Source organism: Pteronotus mesoamericanus, unplaced genomic scaffold (assembly GCF_021234165.1).
Source record: "Pteronotus mesoamericanus isolate MK-2021 breed Mesoamerican mustached bat unplaced genomic scaffold, CSHL_Meso_final contig_78, whole genome shotgun sequence".
Classification (NCBI taxonomy): domain Eukaryota; kingdom Metazoa; phylum Chordata; class Mammalia; order Chiroptera; family Mormoopidae; genus Pteronotus; species Pteronotus mesoamericanus.
The window spans coordinates 23,575,617-23,593,834 of NW_026555258.1; the positions used below are offsets into that span (position 1 = coordinate 23,575,617).

At 48.1% G+C, this 18,218-nt stretch overlaps 1 protein-coding gene across 4 annotated transcripts in view; it reads left to right on the plus strand.

Moving 5' to 3' along the window:
- The window catches only part of ABCA1 (ATP binding cassette subfamily A member 1), a 125,092-nt gene that overhangs the window by 75,702 nt on the left and 31,172 nt on the right, over nt 1-18,218 (plus strand). For 3 of the 4 annotated variants that reach the window (XM_054584590.1, XM_054584591.1, XM_054584589.1), the window contains exons 12-25: nt 1,221-1,418; nt 2,113-2,318; nt 2,898-3,074; nt 5,078-5,300; nt 7,245-7,466; nt 8,463-8,667; nt 9,750-9,863; nt 11,678-11,849; nt 12,863-12,994; nt 13,783-13,925; nt 14,142-14,279; nt 15,166-15,386; nt 16,736-16,814; nt 17,585-17,787. In XM_054584590.1, the coding sequence (XP_054440565.1) occupies nt 1,221-1,418; nt 2,113-2,318; nt 2,898-3,074; nt 5,078-5,300; nt 7,245-7,466; nt 8,463-8,667; nt 9,750-9,863; nt 11,678-11,849; nt 12,863-12,994; nt 13,783-13,925; nt 14,142-14,279; nt 15,166-15,386; nt 16,736-16,814; nt 17,585-17,787 (2,433 nt within the window). Of the gene's footprint in view, nt 1-1,220; nt 1,419-2,112; nt 2,319-2,897; nt 3,075-5,077; nt 5,301-7,244; nt 7,467-8,462; nt 8,668-9,749; nt 9,864-11,677; nt 11,850-12,862; nt 12,995-13,782; nt 13,926-14,141; nt 14,280-15,165; nt 15,387-16,635; nt 16,709-16,735; nt 16,815-17,584; nt 17,788-18,218 lie in introns of all 4 variants that reach the window. The other variant, XM_054584592.1, reaches the window with a different exon arrangement.

Consider the following 18,218-nt stretch of genomic DNA (forward strand, 5'->3'; position numbering starts at 1 on the left):
TCAGGGATGTATCCTACAGAAATAATTTTAAAAGAAAAAAGTCACTGTAGGACAGAAAATGTTATTGCTGTAGTAATTGTTATTGTGAGAAATTATAAATAGGCTAAATGCTTAGCAGTATGAGAATAGTCAATGAAATCATAGTATATATAATCTATGAAATCATTATGCTTCCATTAAAATAATAAATATGAAGCCACCTGGGGAAAGAAGCTTATGTTTGTGGAAATAAGACTGATTTAAAAAGCAGCCGTGTTTGGTCCCTTAGAGATTCCATTTCAGCAGAGCGAGGGTTTCATTGTCCCCCTCAAAGCTGCGGCAGGAGCGGCAGCTGCTGCTCCTTCTCCGTGACCTGAGTTTGAAGCTGACCATTTTTTTCGCAGCACGTCTGTGCAGGCCTCTGCCCCAGCCCTCTGTGCCTATTGGTTGAGCACCAGGTTGGCTTGTCTTTTTTTTTTTTCCATATTGACCCACCTGGGGACCAGCCACCTAGGGAACAAGGAATGGTAGACCGGCCTCTTTTGCATCCGGACCTTTGCGTCCTACAGTTGGAAAAGGTCATATTTTGCTTGGTTTAATACCAGCATTGTTTTTCCAAACTAAACAGCAAAAGTGGGTTGATCTTCATTCAGTCTAGGGATAGGGTCTTTATGAGGAGTCATCAGACGGTGTCTAAGGAGAGGAGGAAAATACAGTGCAGTGGGAAGGTATGGTAGAATCATAGAGCCCATGTTCCATATTCTGGTTTCTATACTTAGTAGCTCTGTGACCTTATGTTAGGGACTTGACCTCTCTGAATGTCAGTTTCCCCATCTTTAAAATGGAAACTACTAAAGAGACTTTCCTCATGGAGTTGTGTGAGGTAAAGCATCTAAATAACTCAGCGCAATAATTGTGCAGAGTAAGTATGAGTACTGTTACTGTAGTTAACACTGTTAAGATAGCTTGTTCGCTGCAGTGGAAAACATGGGGACTCTGGGTCAGACTGGTGTGACTTTGGTCTCAGTTCTGCAGCCATTAGCATTATCACTCAGCCTTGGTTAAAATTATATTCACTTACATTTCAACTCCAATGTTCTCATCTTTAAAATGGGGACACTTTTACTTCAGAGTTTTCTGTGAAGATAAAGGAGAAAACGTATGTGAAGGGTTTTGCAAGTCATACGCTCATCAATTCTCAGTTGATGTTTACTATTTGTGATTTCTCATTGAAATGGCAGACGCTCTTGAACAGCAGAGGCAATGACCGCTTTTGGGAACAGCGTTTGTCTGGCTTAGATTGGACCGCCAAAGATATTGTGGCATTTCTGGCCAAGTACCCAGAGGATGTCCAGTCAGCGAATGGCTCTGTGTACACCTGGAGAGAAGCTTTCAATGAGACCAGCCGGGCAGTCCACACCATATCTCGCTTCATGGAGGTGAGGATCTGTTCTGTGCATCGTTTAGAAAAGGCTATGGTTTCTTTGTTCTTTCCCCTGCTCTCAGACGGTGCAATAAGTCAGACTGGAAGAATGTTTAGAAATAATATACAGACTGACTTACAGTAGCATTTCTCAAACCTAACACAGGACTTGGTGTATAAAGGGCAGTCAGTAAATGTCAGTTGAATGATCGAATGCTTTGACTCCAGTGTTTCCATCCATTGTCTTCTGTGTTTTCCTACGTTTCGATGTTTCAATACCAAATGGCAACAATGCAGTCCTTTAAGGTATTGTTTATGAAACTTACCTAAAGTCTAACCCGTCAGACTACATTTTTAAAAATTTAGTATTAAAAATTATGCCTCTTAATAGGGACAAATAAAAGGTTTGTATTTTTTTCTCTTTTTAATTGATTAGTTGTTTATGACTCAAAATTGCTAAAAAACACAAAGAGGAAAAGGAGACGTGATCATTGTCCTGCCACAAAAGTCAGTAGAAGTAACTTAACTCTGAATTAGTTAAAAAACGTGACCCATTGTTCATTGAATATTGGTAAAGGACCTTTGGGAAGACTTGTAGAGTGAGGATGCACAGTCACCCAGTTAGCCCTGCCCTCCTAGGGCAGGGTGGGCTTCGACCGCTGCTTGTGTGTCTGGTCAGCAGAGTTCTCATGGTGGCTGTTTTCCTTCAGTGTGTCAACCTGAACAAGCTGGAACCAATAGCCACAGAAGTTTGGCTCATCAACAAATCCATGGAGCTGCTGGATGAGAGGAGGTTCTGGGCCGGCATCGTGTTCACTGGAATTGCCCCCGGCAGTGTCCAGCTGCCCCATCATGTCAAGTACAAGATCCGGATGGACATTGACAATGTGGAGAGGACGAATAAGATCAAAGATGGGTAAGTTGAGTCCTATCGCACCAGCCAGCCTTGGGGAGGTCAAGAGCAGGCACTCAATTTTTATCGACTCATTCGGTAGAAGCTCAAATGGGTGGCATGGTTTCGGGGAAATGGCCACCTTTTTTGGTGGAGACAGTTATTTCAAGGGTCATAAAATATCATCTTTTTATAAAAATACTATTATCTTTTGATTTGGCATTCTTACTCAAGGGAATTAATCCCAAGGAATTAAATCGTCAGGAAAAAGAGGAGAAAAAAAGACTTTAGGTTCCCCAAGTTAGCGTCATCCATTTTTGCAAAAAGGGGTAAACAAGCCATGTGAAAGGGAGTGGCTAGGTACAGTTTGGTATGTCTGCTTGATTCAGTGTTAGGTACTCAATGGAGGGGAAGAAACTAAACTAGTAAGTGATGTGCTTTGCCCCGTATCTATTTAAAAATATGTTCACATATCAACCGACACTGGAAGGTAAGTTACAAAAATAAAAACGGTGTCTTGGGAGTGGTGATGGATTGTGAGTGATTGGATTTTTTTATTGTCTGGTTCTAAGGAATGTTTGATTACCTGTGGCTTGCTTCTAGGTACTGGGACCCTGGTCCTCGGGCTGACCCCTTTGAGGACATGCGGTACGTCTGGGGAGGCTTTGCCTACCTGCAGGATGTGGTGGAGCAGGCAATCATCAGGGTGCTGACGGGCACCGAGAAAAAAACAGGCGTCTACGTGCAGCAGATGCCCTACCCCTGTTATGTCGATGACATGTAAGTCAGTAAGCCACCGCTTTATTTACTGGCTAACACCATCCCCAGGTGGAACGTAGACCAAGCACACACCAAGGGAGGAGACAGAATGCTTTGATCTCTACATGGTAGTTGATATCAGTCAAATACTGTTTTTGAAATTCTCTGATGATTTTAGGAAATAAGATGCCAGATGTAGGTAGTTGACAGTTTGAGCCACATCAGAGACACATAGCCATGCACTCACTGGTGATGTGACTTCCTTTCTTGCTCATGGTTACCAGAACTTTCCTTTTTTTTTACACTCTACTCTTTGGTCAAAATTTCCCATTCTGTGTCATGACAAACACATGCAAGCGCATGTGCCAATGCACACATTCCCCAAACAGAGAGCCAGCGTTCTTGACCTATAAAAGTAGACTGCATGTAAATTCATCTACTTCCTTTCTATAAATGGTAAATTGCATTTTGAAACAATCCAAATAAAACTGAACAAGGCCTTCTTTTTATCTTAGACTGTTAAGATAATCTTTTAGTGTTTAGTGCCAGGCTGCCAAGTTCTTGTTGTGTGAGATGGGTCTTTGGATATAATTATTTCTAGTAAGAGAATGGGCAGAGGTGTAATTATTGCAGGCATCTGAAATACGTGATGTTGCCTACAAATTGGAAATTGTCTATTCTCTATTGCTGGGGCCGGGGGTGGGGTGGATGGGGGGGCGGGGTGTGTGTGCTTGTGTGTGTGTGTGTGTATCGCTGGGGTGGGGTGGGGTGTGTGTGTGTGTGTATCGCTGGGGTGGGGTGTGTGTGTGTGTGTGTGTATTGCTGGGGTGGGGTGGGGTGTGTGTGTGTGTGTGTGTATCGCTGGGGTGGGGTGTGTGTGTGTGTGTGTGTGTGTGTATTGCTGGGGTGGGGTGGGGTGTGTGTGTGTGTGTGTGTGTGTGTGTGTGTGTGTGTGTATCGCTGGGGTGGGGTGGGTGTGTGTGTGTGTGTGTGTATCGCTGGGGTGGGGTGTGTGTGTGTGTGTGTGTGTGTATTGCTGGGGTGGGGGGGTGTGTGTGTTTGTTTGCTGGGGTGGGGTGGGGTGTGTGTGTGTGTTAGGTGTGTGTGTGTGTGTGTGTGTTTTGCTGGGGTGGGGTGGGGTGTGTGTGTGTGTGTGTGTGTATTGCTGGGGTGGGGTGGGGTGTGTGTGTGTGTGTGTGGGTGGGGCGATCAGAGTGCAGGAGGAACAGTTCCTCTCCTTGTGTCTGCCGTCTCTGCTTTGCATTGAATGGTCTGTTTCCCTGTATGGCTCACTCTAGCTTGTCCATGTCACCTAGAATTATCTTGATTTTTATTCTCAGAGAGATTAGCCAGAATTTTCCAAAGGAAGACTTTTCCAAAGACCCCCTAAACCCAGATTTACTCTAGAAAGGATGCCTAAGACGAGGACATGGTGGGAGCTCCGAGGCAGTAAGAGCCTTTGCTGTCGTCACATAGCAGTGAAAACAGAAATGGTAGAGGTGGAACTTGAGCCTTGAGTTTCAGGATCCAGATTCTGTGTCCCGTTTACTTCACTGCATTTCCTGTTCTGGTTGGGAAATATTCCTGACAAGAGCTGCCTGATGTGCATTTCTGCACTGTTTGTCATAATGGCTGTGCAAGGCAGCTTGCATAATGAGATGAGATGACCTTGGAGATGTTGAATTTTATCACGGGGGAATGAGCTGTTTTTTTGGTTTTTCTGTTTCAGTACTTGAAAATCACCCACTTTTAGCTTAACGACACCCCATAGTTACCTCGTTACTAAAGCAGGCCCACAAAGAAGGTTATTTTGGCAGTACTTTGCTAGTCTAATTTTTATCACTACATTGTACTGCTCATGAAGCATTTGATAAAATAACCTGTATGTTTCAGCATCCAGAGGGCCTGCCATCTTTGGCTCAGTCATGGTGCTTTTGCTTTCGTGTAGGCCTGGAGGCACTGGCCCTTGAGTCTGGCTCACACTTGTCTTTAATTCTCCCCCCTTCCTTCCCTCGGGCCTCCAGCTTCCTGCGGGTGATGAGCCGGTCAATGCCCCTCTTCATGACACTGGCCTGGATTTACTCCGTGGCTGTGATCATCAAAGGCATCGTGTATGAGAAGGAGGCGCGGCTGAAGGAGACCATGCGCATCATGGGCCTGGACAATGGCATCCTCTGGTTCAGCTGGTTCATCAGTAGCCTCATCCCTCTGCTTGTGAGCGCCGGCCTGCTGGTGGTCATCCTGAAAGTAAGGCTGCCTCACTGGTTCCTCCCTGCTGGGCCTCCCTCAGCAGCCCAACTCGGGCTGCGTGAGGAGAAGAGAAGCAAATATTCTTTGGGAGGAAAGAGTTCTGACATGCCATCTCCTGCAATTACCTTTATTTTATAATTGGGAAAATTGAGACCCAGAGAGGGGCACAGACTCCCCCAAGGTCAGCCCAGCTGGTTAGCAGCTAACCAAGATGAAAACCGAGGGTGCTTGCTTGCCAGGTAAGCACACACTTAATTGTGCCATGCTGTCTGCTTGGCAGAGGTTCATGGCAGCATCTGCGAGCTATTCACTGTCTTACTCTCATTGGATGGTGATTCTTCTGGAATATCTAGAAGGTATAACCAGAAGGATACATATTGTTGCAGGTTAGGTTTTCTGGAAGCAGAGGCTAAAACAGAGTTTGGCCTATGAATCTTTATTAGTGATCAACATCTCCAGAAGGGATGGAGAGGATGCAAGATTGAGCAGAGGGAGTTGAGCTGCAATGCAGGGCCAGCCCTGTGGCACTTAGGAGTGTATACCGCGTGTCAGAGTTGTCCCTCATGGAGCTGAAATGTCCGGCCCTTTAGGTTCCCACAAGGCTTCCCTCCCCAAAGTCCCATGCCCTAGGCCCCGCAGTCAGTCGGTGAAGGTGTGTGTTCCCTAGGGCCAGGGCGTTCTCTGCAGCAGTGACAGACCTAAGGGAGCTGATACCTGGAAGCTGTCGCTGACAGACAAGCCCCCTGAGAAGGGGACTGTGGGCACAATTCTGTGTCCACCACATACGTTAATAAGTTTATATGCTAATTTTCTTTCTCCACAATCATTTAAGGATGCATCAAATAAAAATAAACATTTTTAAAGAACAGAGAAGTGCAGGCCCTGGCCAGTGTGGTTCAGTTGGTTGGGTGTCATCTACAAACCGAAAGGTCACCGGTTCAATTCCCAATCAGGACACATGAATGAGCTGTGGGTTTGGTCCCCGGTCAGGGTGCATGCAAGAGGCAGTAGGTTGAAGTTTCTCTCTTACATAAATGATTCTCTTCTTCTCTTTTTCCTTCCCTTCCCCTCTCTCTAGAATCAATAAAAGAAAAAAAAATTAAAGAGGTGGGAGTGCAATGGGATAGGAATGAACATGCAACTTAATACTAGTTACTCTTCATTACAAATGAGCACATATGGGTTGCCAAACACTGTTTAAAGCACATGACATGTGCTGTCTTAGTATATTCTCACTCAATAACCCATTTAATGCACAAAGAAACAAGGCCGAGGAGGGTTACGGACATCGCTGAGGCCATTCGACGGTTTGGCAGAGCAGTTCTTGCTAAAAATCAAACCCCCTCTCATGCTCTGATATCTGACTGCAAGGGATGGAGCTCTGCTGCAGGGGTGGGGGTTCTGTGGCAGGTGCCTGAGAGCTGCTCTGGGACAGCTGCGGGCTCAGGTCCTGCTCAGATACACCCACCTGCTGGGTGTATCTTCAAAGTGCACAAGAGTTTAGCTGATTGTGGGGATGCAGAATCCATGACGGGGAGGATGGGGATGCTCAGGGGGGATGTTGAGATTGCCTTGGCTTTTCGAGGGGGAAGTCATGTGGGTTGCTGTGTCTTTCTTGGTGCCAAGAGTCATAATCCCTATAAAAGAAGAAACCAGTTCATATTTCTTTGAGAAACAGAACAAAATCGTTGAGATGAACCTCGACAAATATCAGCCCTGGACTCTGTTCTTATCCTGACTCGACAACAATTTTGCTGTGTGGCCTTAGCCTAGTCATTTGCCTTCCTCTAGGCTTCAGTTTCCAATTCAGAAAAATGAACAGCGCTGTTCCTCGACATTACTTTTAAGATGAGTAGGAATAAGCCCTGCTTCTTCCTGTAGATCATGTGAGGATGTGATTGCTTGTAAAACAACACTTTTATTGGGTTTCTTCCTTCCCAGTTCGGAAACCTGCTGCCCTACAGTGACCCCAGCGTGGTGTTTGTCTTTCTGTCCGTGTTCGCCGTGGTGACCATCCTGCAGTGCTTCCTGATCAGCACGCTCTTCTCCAGAGCCAACCTGGCAGCTGCCTGCGGGGGCATCATCTACTTTATGCTCTACCTGCCCTACGTCCTGTGTGTGGCGTGGCAAGACTATGTGGGCTTCACGCTCAAGATCTTTGCGGTGAGTGGCTCTGGCCTTTCTGCAGTAGCTGCTGTCACAGCCACCCCTGGTGTTTCACCTTCGTATTACAGTCCAAGCTGAGACAAGGGGATAAGAGTCTCTTTCCCATGAGACGAGAACATCATTGCTAGATTGTAAGCTTCTTAAGTGTCTCATTAAATTGTTTATCCTTTCAGTTAATGAATGCTGGTTGAATTGAATTGGGTAGAATTTTTCAGAGAACCAGAATGTCCCATAAACCCAGCTGGAGATATATGGCACTGGGGACCTGCTTTGGCCAGTAGATGCAGTCTCCACCTCCGTTGACCATGTGGAGCTCATTATAAGTAGCAGCTACAAATAGGACCAGAAGCTTCTGAGGTCACAGCTGGCCCCTTCTCGATTCTTGTCTTTCTTGTGTCCAGTATGGGGTTTTACTTGAGTAATGTTTTCTGAACTGAAAAAGAGTGAGGAGCAGGTGTTCGGTCTCCCCACAGATCATTGACTTCAACGCTTCCTTCCCCTTCCACACAGGAGGAGGGGCCTTCAAGGGAGTGTGCAGTCCTGTATAAATCAGGGTGAGCTGCCAGCTGTCCCCTGGTTCACTTGTAAGAGCCACTCACAGGGTGCTCAGGTGCCTCAGTTTGGACCCTGTAAATATCAGCAGCCCCTGGCAGGCTCCTCTGACATGAGCCATTGCTAGCTGAGCAGGATCTTGACGGATGGATGAGTGTGTGTGAGGCGCAGCCTTGTTGAGCCCTTAGGGCATCTTTGGAAGCATAAAATTCTAAAAGTTTTATACTTCATCTTACATGCATTTCTGAAATGTGTGTGCATAATGAGTAGCTAAAAATAGAACCACTTCAGATGCTGCCATGGAGCCCACCCCCCCTAACGGGACACTGTAGGTGAATGCTTCCATGTCTTGTAATTGATCACTTTGCAAATTCAAATTTCTCCAAGTGAAATTTACAATAGAAGTATCAGAAATATGAGACTTTCGCTTCTTTCTTACAGAGCCTGCTGTCCCCTGTGGCTTTTGGGTTTGGCTGTGAGTACTTTGCCCTTTTCGAAGAGCAGGGCATTGGGGTGCAGTGGGACAACCTCTTCGAGAGCCCTGTGGAGGAAGATGCCTTCAATCTCACCACCGCCGTCTCCATGATGCTGTTTGACGCCTTCCTTTATGGGGTGATGACGTGGTACATTGAGGCTGTCTTCCCAGGTACACTGAGCTCCCACACGGCTTTAGCCATCTGTTAGGGAAATAAGATTTTTAGCGACAGAACTTTTTTCCTTTTTGCTGCAATTTCTGCAGGGCCTGGGGCTCCCTGGAAAATGGCTAGGACTTTAGATCTATGGCAAACACACAGACCAAGGAGAAGCCGCTGGTGCAGAAAGTACAACCCTTGCTACTGATACAGCTCTTATTTCTTGAGCACTGTGTGCCAGGCACTGTACCAAGTGTTTTATATACTTTGGTTCATTTAAAATCCTCGTAAGGCTGCCCTTACGTGTTTGCAAATGAGAGGCTTATGACTCAAAGAAGTTAAGTAATTGCCTGTGGCCACACAGCTAGTAAGTGTTGGTGCTTGAAGGTGATACTGGGTTATATATACTAGGTCAGCTGGCCCAGGAAATGCCTCCCATTGCTGACCCAGTTCTCTAATTCTGCATCCCCAGAATTACCACCGGTGGAGGCTCTGTTTCTTCCGCACAGATTGTGAATAATAAGTATGTTGGCTCTAAGTCCTCCCTTGTGGTTTAATTGAATTAGTATTCATAAAAATTTATTTGCTGCTTCCCTTAATAAATCTCCTTGACCAAGACCTGCCTTGGATGCATTTTCATGTTAAGATCAAATTCTGAAAGAGTAAGGTTTAACTCTTTCTGGTTCACCTTCTAATTTCCCTTGAAGAGGGCAGGCTATACGTGAAATGTTTATTAATTCCTACCTGAACTGCCTGCATAGGGTATGCAGTTTTGTATTATACAGATCTGAACTCAAATTCTGAGTCCTCCACTTACTGGCTGAGTGATCTTGGGTCAAGTACTTATCCCCCAGTTTCCTCGTCTCTAAAATGGGGGTGATAGCAGCTTCATGGGGTCGTTGAGAGATTGAGAGAGGTGCAGCGCTTGTGTCATACATGGCAGGTCTCACTGAATGTTAGCTCGCTCTTCCCCTACTTCTGTTCCAGTCTGTGCCATCTCCACGGGCAGCATTAAGGAGAGAGTGGGTCTGGCTGGGGTATCTCGGGAATGCTGGAAAGTGGACGAGCTTGATTCATACCTGTGCTTTGCTTTCAGGCCAGTATGGAATCCCCAGACCCTGGTATTTCCCTTGCACCAAGTCCTACTGGTTAGGTGAGGAAAGTGATGTGAAGAGCCATCCTGGTTCTGGCCAGAAAGGAGTATCGGAAAGTAAGTGCTGCTGCCCACTCTTGACTGTTGGGGGCAAGAGTCTAAAACCACTCCAGGGACAGAGAAACTACATGCAATGTCCCTTTGCAAATTCTCCCATGCTGTTGGGTTCAGGACTGTTGTATCAGGAAGTCACCATCCGAGTCCCTGAGGGATGTTTTCTTAGTTTTCTTGGCTTCTTGAACAGTGACACTAGACCTCCCCCTGCACCCCTCCTACCCCCCACTTTTCATGCTACCCTAATAGCTAGAAGGAAGCGATAAAGAAAACTGTGATTGTGGCACCATAACCTCGCTGCCTGCCTTGTCAATGGTCATAGATGTAGGAACTGGTGTAGGCTGCCACCAGGTGGCTGCCACTGAGCTCAGCCTGTGCTTCTCAATGGTCTCACCCTCACTGCCCAGAGCCCCAACCCTCTCCTGGCCCCACACCTGCAGGTGGTGATGCCTGTGGTTCAGCAAAGGCTCTGCCTCCTGGACTCTTTGTTCAGGTTCTTTGGGGAGGAACCCTCTCTTTGTGTTCACTGTGGCTTCCACAGTGGGTAACAAGTCCCCCTTCTGCCGATCCCTTCTGTGCCCTCCTCTCGGTCACTAGTGGTAAAGTGTGACGTTCCTTAGTATGGTCTTCCCGCCCAACCTCCGCTCTCCACCTGGCTTCTGTGTCAGTCACCAAATCTGCTCACAGCTGCCAGAACGTGTCATGTTCTTCTGCACCTCCTTGTCTCACGTGTAGTTTTCTCTCACGGGAGAATGCTCTCCAACCTGCCTGCCTTTTGGATTCCTACTTGCTCTTCAAGGTCTCCCTCAACATCTCTTCCCCTGAGTAGCCCTCCTAGTTTCCCAGATAGTCACTTCCTTCTCTGAAATTTCGTAGAATTAAAAAACACCCAAACACCCTTTTATTTTAAAATAATTGTAGACTCACAGAAAGTTGCAAAAAACTTACACCTTTCGCCCAGTTCCCTTCAATAGTGACACGTAACATAACGTTAGTACGATCTCAAAACCATGACACTGACATTGTTATACTTCACAGACCTTAAGATTTCTCCAGTATTACATGCACTCGTGTGTGTGTGTGTGTGTGTGTGTAGTTCTGTCCCATGTAGAGATTCATGTCATCACTGTTCAGTCAAGATGTGGAACTGCACCACCCCCACAAGCTCCCTCCTGCTGTCCCTTAATAGCCACAGCTTCCACCCTTTCTCCCCATTCCCCAACACCTGCCATGATTTTATGGTTTCCATAACGCTATGGAAGTGGAACCATACAGTCTATAATCTTTTGAGATTGGATTTTTATTCAGCATAATTCCCTTCATCCATCCAGGTTGTGATGTACACCAACAGTTCATTCTTTTTCACTGCTGAGCAGTATTCCATAAGATGGGTGCGTGCCACAAATGCCACGGCACTTTAAATGTATTTTTTGAACAGCTTTTAGCATCTTCTATTTTGTTTGCCAAGTCTTTCCCCTCCAGGAGACTGAATCCTCCTATATCATTGTATTCTTATCACTAACACCAGTGCCCAAACAGGCCCTACACAAATACGGGTGGGGCAGATGCAGGTTTACAGTTGTGAGTATATGAAATAGAGTTATTCTTGTATAATTACTTACTACTTATTATGTCATTTTTTATTATTAACCTACTTTGGCCCAGCCCTGTATTTCTAGCTTGCCCTCCTTCCCGAGAAGGCCGAAGCAGCCGTGGAGCGAGGGCAGTCCTGGGCGTACCGGCGCAGCCGCTGTGTCTTCACACGCCAGTCTCCGTTGCCTTCTGTGGGTTCATTCCCGTGTTCTCTCTTCTCACAGTCTGCATGGAGGAGGAGCCCTCCCACCTGAAACTGGGCGTGTCCATTCAGAACCTGATGAAGGTTTACCGAGATGGCATGAAGGTGGCTGTCGATGGCCTGACCCTGAACTTCTATGAGGGCCAGATCACCTCCTTCCTGGGCCACAACGGCGCCGGGAAGACCACCACCATGTAAGAAGAGGGTGTGGCTCTCTCCGCATCAGCCTCAGGAAGGCCCTTTAGTACAGTTAGAAATTCACACCTCAGAACATTGCGTTGGCCACCGGGGGCGAGGGCTGAACACGTGAGGAGTTGATGAGTGTAAAAATATATCTAATCATGACAGTGCTTTCCAAAGGCTGGTTTCTATTACATATTATTTATCCCACCTAAAACAGTCTGGGGATCTTTTTGTGACTATTCCCCTTCAATTCTCAGAAATAGGGAGTGTTCTCAGAACCTGAAGCTATGGCAGCTCCAAGAAAGGCTCTTTGGAGCAGATTTGCTCAGAACTGTGAGGCAAGGATGTAGAAAGAAAGGTTAGACATGTTGGAGGGAGATGTTAATTTCCAGGAACTCTGTCTCGAAGCCGATGTGAGAAACAGCTGGGAAGCTGGCTATGAGATTGTCTTCCCTGAGACCTACAAGGGCCTCATATGGGCAGCTTCAGAAGGGTACACGGGCGAAAGAAACACCAGAATTAGCCTCAGTGGCTTTCAGTGTGGCCCCTCAGCCATTGCAAAGGATATATCATGGGGGGGTGACCTTATTTTCCTGAGTTTATCTTTTTTTAATGCAAAATCAACATATTATGAGCATTGCAGAAAACCTTAAAAAGGTGTACAAAAATCCTACCACTGAACAGAAACAAAATGCTTTTTATCTTTGAATAATTTCTTATTGTTTATCCGTTTTATGTGGACATGATCTTAGGCACACAAAATGTATGTCTTAAAGTGTACTTTGCATTGCAACTTGGAATTCATTTGAAAAATGCTCACACTGAAATGGCCATTTTCAGCACATGGGCCGTCTCCTAGTTATTTCCTAAAGCGAAGGCCTCTTTGCTTTGTGGGGTGCCTGAGGAAGGAATGAGGTGGGGTGGGAGGCTTGGTGCCTCTGCTCTGGGGGGCTGTGCGCCTGCAATGGAGCATTTCTGGGGGTAGTTAACGCCGACTCCTCTACTGGAACATTTTTGTCCTCAGGTCGATCCTGACGGGGTTGTTCCCTCCCACCTCGGGCACCGCCTACATCCTGGGGAAAGACATTCGCTCTGAGATGAGTACCATCCGGCAGAACCTGGGAGTCTGTCCCCAGCACAATGTGCTGTTTGACATGTGAGTACCAGCAGGCGCACCAAGGAGCAGGACCTCTCTGGATGTGTGTGTCCTGAGTCGCGGGCAGAGTAGGACTTGAGCGTTTTATATTCTTTGGTTGTTGCAGGCTTCACCTGGACACTTTGAGATCTAGTTGTCCTTCACTTTTAGGAACAGGAGGAGGTAGACGATTGGGTGGGAGATGTTGCATCTGTCCAGGCAGTGGATGGGGCTTTGGGAAGTGGTGCTCTCTATTATTGTCCTTCAGGAGGGTCAGTCAGCCCACCCTTTCTCCTGCCCGCAACCCCCCCACCGCCCGCCTCGCCATGCTGGCTCGCCCCATCAGCAAGTAAGGGGCCCCCAGGGGTCCTTGTGGTGGAGCAGAGAAAGACAGCTCTGTGACCTTGGCCAAGGTCTTTTTCCTTCTGGGCCCCTGTTTCCTTCAATGTGAAGTGAGCAGCTCCAGTTCATGTCCTCCACAGAGGTCCGTCTTCCTTCTCCCAGGGCCTGAGGTCCTTTGAAGTTTGGGGGCGCTGCTCCAGGTTAAGGCAGAGCGGGCTTCTAGGTGGGGGGCCCTTTAAGCATCTGCAGTTGCCCGACACCCTGCTCAGCTTCTGAAGCAGCTCGTGTGACTGCTTACTGCTGTTCTGTCTGGAATCTTTCCTGAAATTTATTTTTCAAAAGTTGATAAAGAAGGGGGTGGGAGTGGGGCAGAAAAGTGTGCCCATTTCCTTCTCTTCTGGGTCAGGAGGCACTGTATTCCGCCGTGTCCTGCAGGGCCCAGGGCTGACCTGCCCCTCTGTTCCCAGGCTGACTGTCGAAGAACACATCTGGTTCTACGCCCGCCTGAAAGGGCTCCCAGAGAAGAATGTGAAAGCGGAGATGGAGCAGATGGCCCTGGATGTCGGTTTGCCACCCAGCAAACTGAAAAGCAAAACGAGTCAGCTGTCAGGTGAGGCTCAGGGCTGCCTTCCTCTCTCCTTCTCCTACACACACACACAACCCCCCATACAACAGCTGCCCCAGGGTCCCCTGCTGGGATGGGCGCCAGAAACATGTCCCTGGCCTGTCCCCAGATGGTCTGGGCACCTCCATTCTTCTCTCGCCACTCCTGCCTTAACTCATTGTCTGGCGCTGGTCCTCAGCCTCCCTCTCTGTCTTCTTATAGGTGGAATGCAGAGAAAGCTGTCCGTGGCCTTGGCTTTTGTTGGGGGATCCAAGGTTGTCATTCTGGATGAGCCCACAGCTGGCGTGGATCCTTACTCCCGTCGGGGAATATGGGAGCTCCTGCTGAAATACCGACAAGGTACATGGTGTACATTTATTCTGTATCATAGGCTGGGAGGGAGAGAGGCAGAGACTTGAGAACTATGGTCTTAGCTCACGGATGTTCTTGCTAGGGCAACAGAATTGCTTCTCAAAGAAAACGTGGAACTCGTTTCCTTAAAGCTCTGTGCTCACTCCCATGTGGAGGTGGGAGGCCTGGTTTATCAGATGCTTAAAGTTTATGCTTCATTACCTAGGGGCCCGCAAGGAGAAGGGAGATGGGCATCAAGGCCACCTCCTCTGGGCTCCTCTAGTCCCCTGCACCATCTCTAGCAGAGAACTTACCCGTGTGCCATGACCATGTCCCCTGCAGACTGAGGTTCCCCAGAGCAGATGCTGTGCCTTTGTTCATCTTGGTCCCCAACATGGTGTATTACATGTATGTTTGTTGAGAGAGTAGATGAATAAATGAGTGGATGGGGGAGGTGCAGGAGCACGTGATCGGCAGGCTGCTTGGAGATACAGAGATATGTAAGGTTACCATCTATGGTAACGGAATGGGGAGGACGGGCTTTGGAACCAGTTCTGGCTGGCCCCGAGACCTAGAAAAAGTCATTTAACTTTTCTCAGTTTCTCTATAGTAGTGCCAACCTCACAGAGGATTAAGTTAAGTGAGAATGTGTGTAGGCCACTTAGCACACTGCCTGATAGGCAGCCATTCCCAAATGTCCCTGTTTTTATTTTTATGAGGATGCCGGAGCTGTACTCACTCCCAGCTTTGCCGTTGCAGGCGTCATGGCCCCACAGGCTTCCGGGCCCTTCTCCCCTGCTTACCCCTGTTCAAATTCCTTTAGTGCTTAGCCTCTGCAGCTGGTGAGAATTGACAGGTCTCACCTGCGCCGTGTCCTTGTGTTTGTGCCCGGCAGGCCGCACCATCATTCTCTCCACACACCACATGGATGAAGCGGACATCCTGGGCGACAGGATTGCCATCATTTCCCACGGGAAGCTGTGCTGTGTGGGCTCCTCCCTGTTTCTGAAGAACCAGCTGGGAACAGGCTACTACCTGACGCTGGTCAAGAAGGATGTGGAATCCTCCCTCAGTTCCTGCAGAAATAGCAGTAGCACTGTGTCGTACCTGAAGAAGGTGAGTTGCAGCCTCCGTGCTGGGCTGGTGCCGGGTCTGGGGAGTCAGGACTTGCTGGCAGTGATGGCTGGGTCTGCCTCCTCCCCACTCTGCCACGCGGACGCCACCGTCTCTCTGCGCTGTGGGCCCTTTTGAATCACATCAGACCGCATATGTGGAAAGCTCAGGAGACTCCTGTTCCCATCATGTTAGCTGTGCTGAATTCCATTGGCTTTTTCCTGTAGCAGCACATAGGATGAGTGATGGAGAAGGTCCTTAGAGGACTTTATTATGTTGAAGAGAGGAGACTTGTTAAGAGTTAAGAGCCGTGGCTGCCGAGTGCCCTGCTGTTTCTGCTCATTACTTTGAAATGTCATTGACTTTACCTTTTAAACTGCAAAGCAGCAAACATTTATTGAGCCCTGGTTGCATGCCAGACGCTCACGCTAGCAGACTCTGGGCATAAAAGAAAACAATGATAATAATTAATTCTTCGTAGCATTCGTTGTTACTTATACATTTTTTTTTTAAAACATCATCTCAAAGCACAGAGGAATAATCCTGAGAGGAAGATACTGTAATTACTGTCCCAGATGAGGGATGTGAGGCTTGCAGTGGTTTGCGGGTTTATTCTAGTTCACCCAGCACGTAAATAATTTTGTAGGTGGGACCAGAAACCAATAGCCAGATACGCTTCCCTCTGTACCATAGTCCATGCCTGAGGTTTATTTCTGTGTTGAAGCCAATGGCACCTAGAACGTTCACATCTGAAATCTTGAACTCCTGACCTCTTATTTACCTTTTCACTGGGACCTCTTTACTCCAAGTGTGGTCTGAGGACCAGCCACATTGGAGATCCCTTGGGAGCTTGTTAAAAATGCAGAAACTTGGGCCCAACTCAGACCTCCTCAGAATCTGCATTTTAGCAAGGGGCCCAGTGATGAAGTGCACATGAAAGCTTGAGAAGCGCTGAACTAGGCAACTAGCCAGGTAAATCCCATGCCTCAGACGGTCGACGAACGCCTGCTCAGGGTGTTCGTGGGCAGGCCACAGCTCTGTCAGCTCTGCCTGCTGACTTCCCACTCCAGGGAGTGGGGCCGTCAGACGGTGGCCTGGAAGCCATGGCTGCCCCGTTGCATGCCTCTCCAGAGAAGCTTTATGCTCTTGGTCTCATACAACGGAGCCTCTCAGAAGTCCTCCCTGGCAAAGGTGGTGGTGGCTGTGCCTTGCTTGGTCCCTGACCCATTCTCACCTCCTTCTTTGCCATCAGGAGGACAGTGTTTCTCAGAGCAGTTCTGATGCTGGCCTGGGCAGCGACCATGAAAGTGACACGCTGACCATCGGTAAGGATTCTGGGGTTTCTTATTCAGGTGGTGCCTGAGCTTCCCCCAGCTGGGCAGAGTGGAGGCAGAGGAGGAGAGGTGCAGAGGCTGGTGGCGCTGACTCAAGGTTTGCTGCGGGGCTGGGGCTGGGCGGCTGGGGGAGAGGGTGCAGCTTGGTGGCAGGTTGGCTTAACGCTTGCTGGGAAGCCTGGGGCTTGGTCTGGGAACGGACAGGCAGTGTCTCAGAGAGCGGAGACGATTAGGGGTGAAGAGATCCCTTAGAATGGACCTGGCTGGACAGTGGAGACCTGGGATGCAGAGCGAAGGGCCAAGCCAGGGGGGAGGGACTAGAGCTTAGGACCTAAGGAGGGTGAGAGCCCAGGATATCAGGACTGGCCTGCCGGGTTTTGCTCTGGAAGTGTGTATAGGAGGCCGATGTCACCAGTCACATAAATGGGACAGAAACCTTTACCATGGTCATCTCTGCCCACTCCTAGTAGCCGACATTTTCCAGGGAGACTTCTCTATCCATGAACTGTTTGATTAACCTTCTATTGAGGTAACTAGAAGGAGACTGCTTTAAAAGTTAGGGAAGGGTGAAGAATCTTTTAAAGTTTGTTTAGTCAAGTTTTCCCTTAAAGAATCCTAGCGTGCAGGCAATACATACCAGCTTCCAACTTACGGTGTACCTGGTGTTGGTGATACAGAGACGTAATCCTTGTCCCCAGGAACTCGGGCGAGAGATGAACTTGTAGAGTGACTTCAGTATCTGAAACAGGTGTAGTGTATGTCTGGTGGGCTTCTGAGGAGTAGGCCCTGGGAGAGGCAGGGAACAGCTGGCCCTCCATGCGGGGCCGCTGAGCCCGCTGAGCCATCTTTGTGCCTTGGTTCCTGCAGATGTGTCCGCCATCTCCAACCTCATCCAGAAGCACGTGGCTGAGGCCCGGCTGGTGGAAGACATTGGGCATGAGCTGACCTACGTGCTGCCCTATGAAGCTGCCAAAGAGGGAGCCTTTGTGGAACTCTTCCATGAGATTGATGACCGGCTCTCAGACCTTGGCATCTCTAGTTACGGCATCTCAGAGACTACCCTGGAAGAGGTAGGTTAAGTGACCGGTTGTCAGAAGATAGCAGGGCTAGCAGTCCGAAGGCTGGACATGCAGCCTAACCTTTCCAGTGGAAACAGGATTTCCGTGGAACTGGCATCTGGGTCCTTAGCTCTTTGGCAAATGGGTGATGTTGGTCCCGGTTAACTCTTTAAGGTTGTAGTGGGAGATAGTAGGAAAGGAGTATTAGGATTGCTCCCTGATGTGACTGTGTCTTGGCCATGCATAGAAGATGGCCAGCCTTTATGGAAAAATCTATCTGCGCCAAGTGCTAAGCTTAGGTTTTTTGTTTTTTGGTTTTTTTTTTTAAATCGTGGTAACTTTGTTTAATCCTCACAACAAGATGAGAAAGTGGACCCTCAGGGATACTGAGCAAAGATTTGAATCAGGGATTTTGGGCTTCAGAGCCCACATTCTTTTTACTG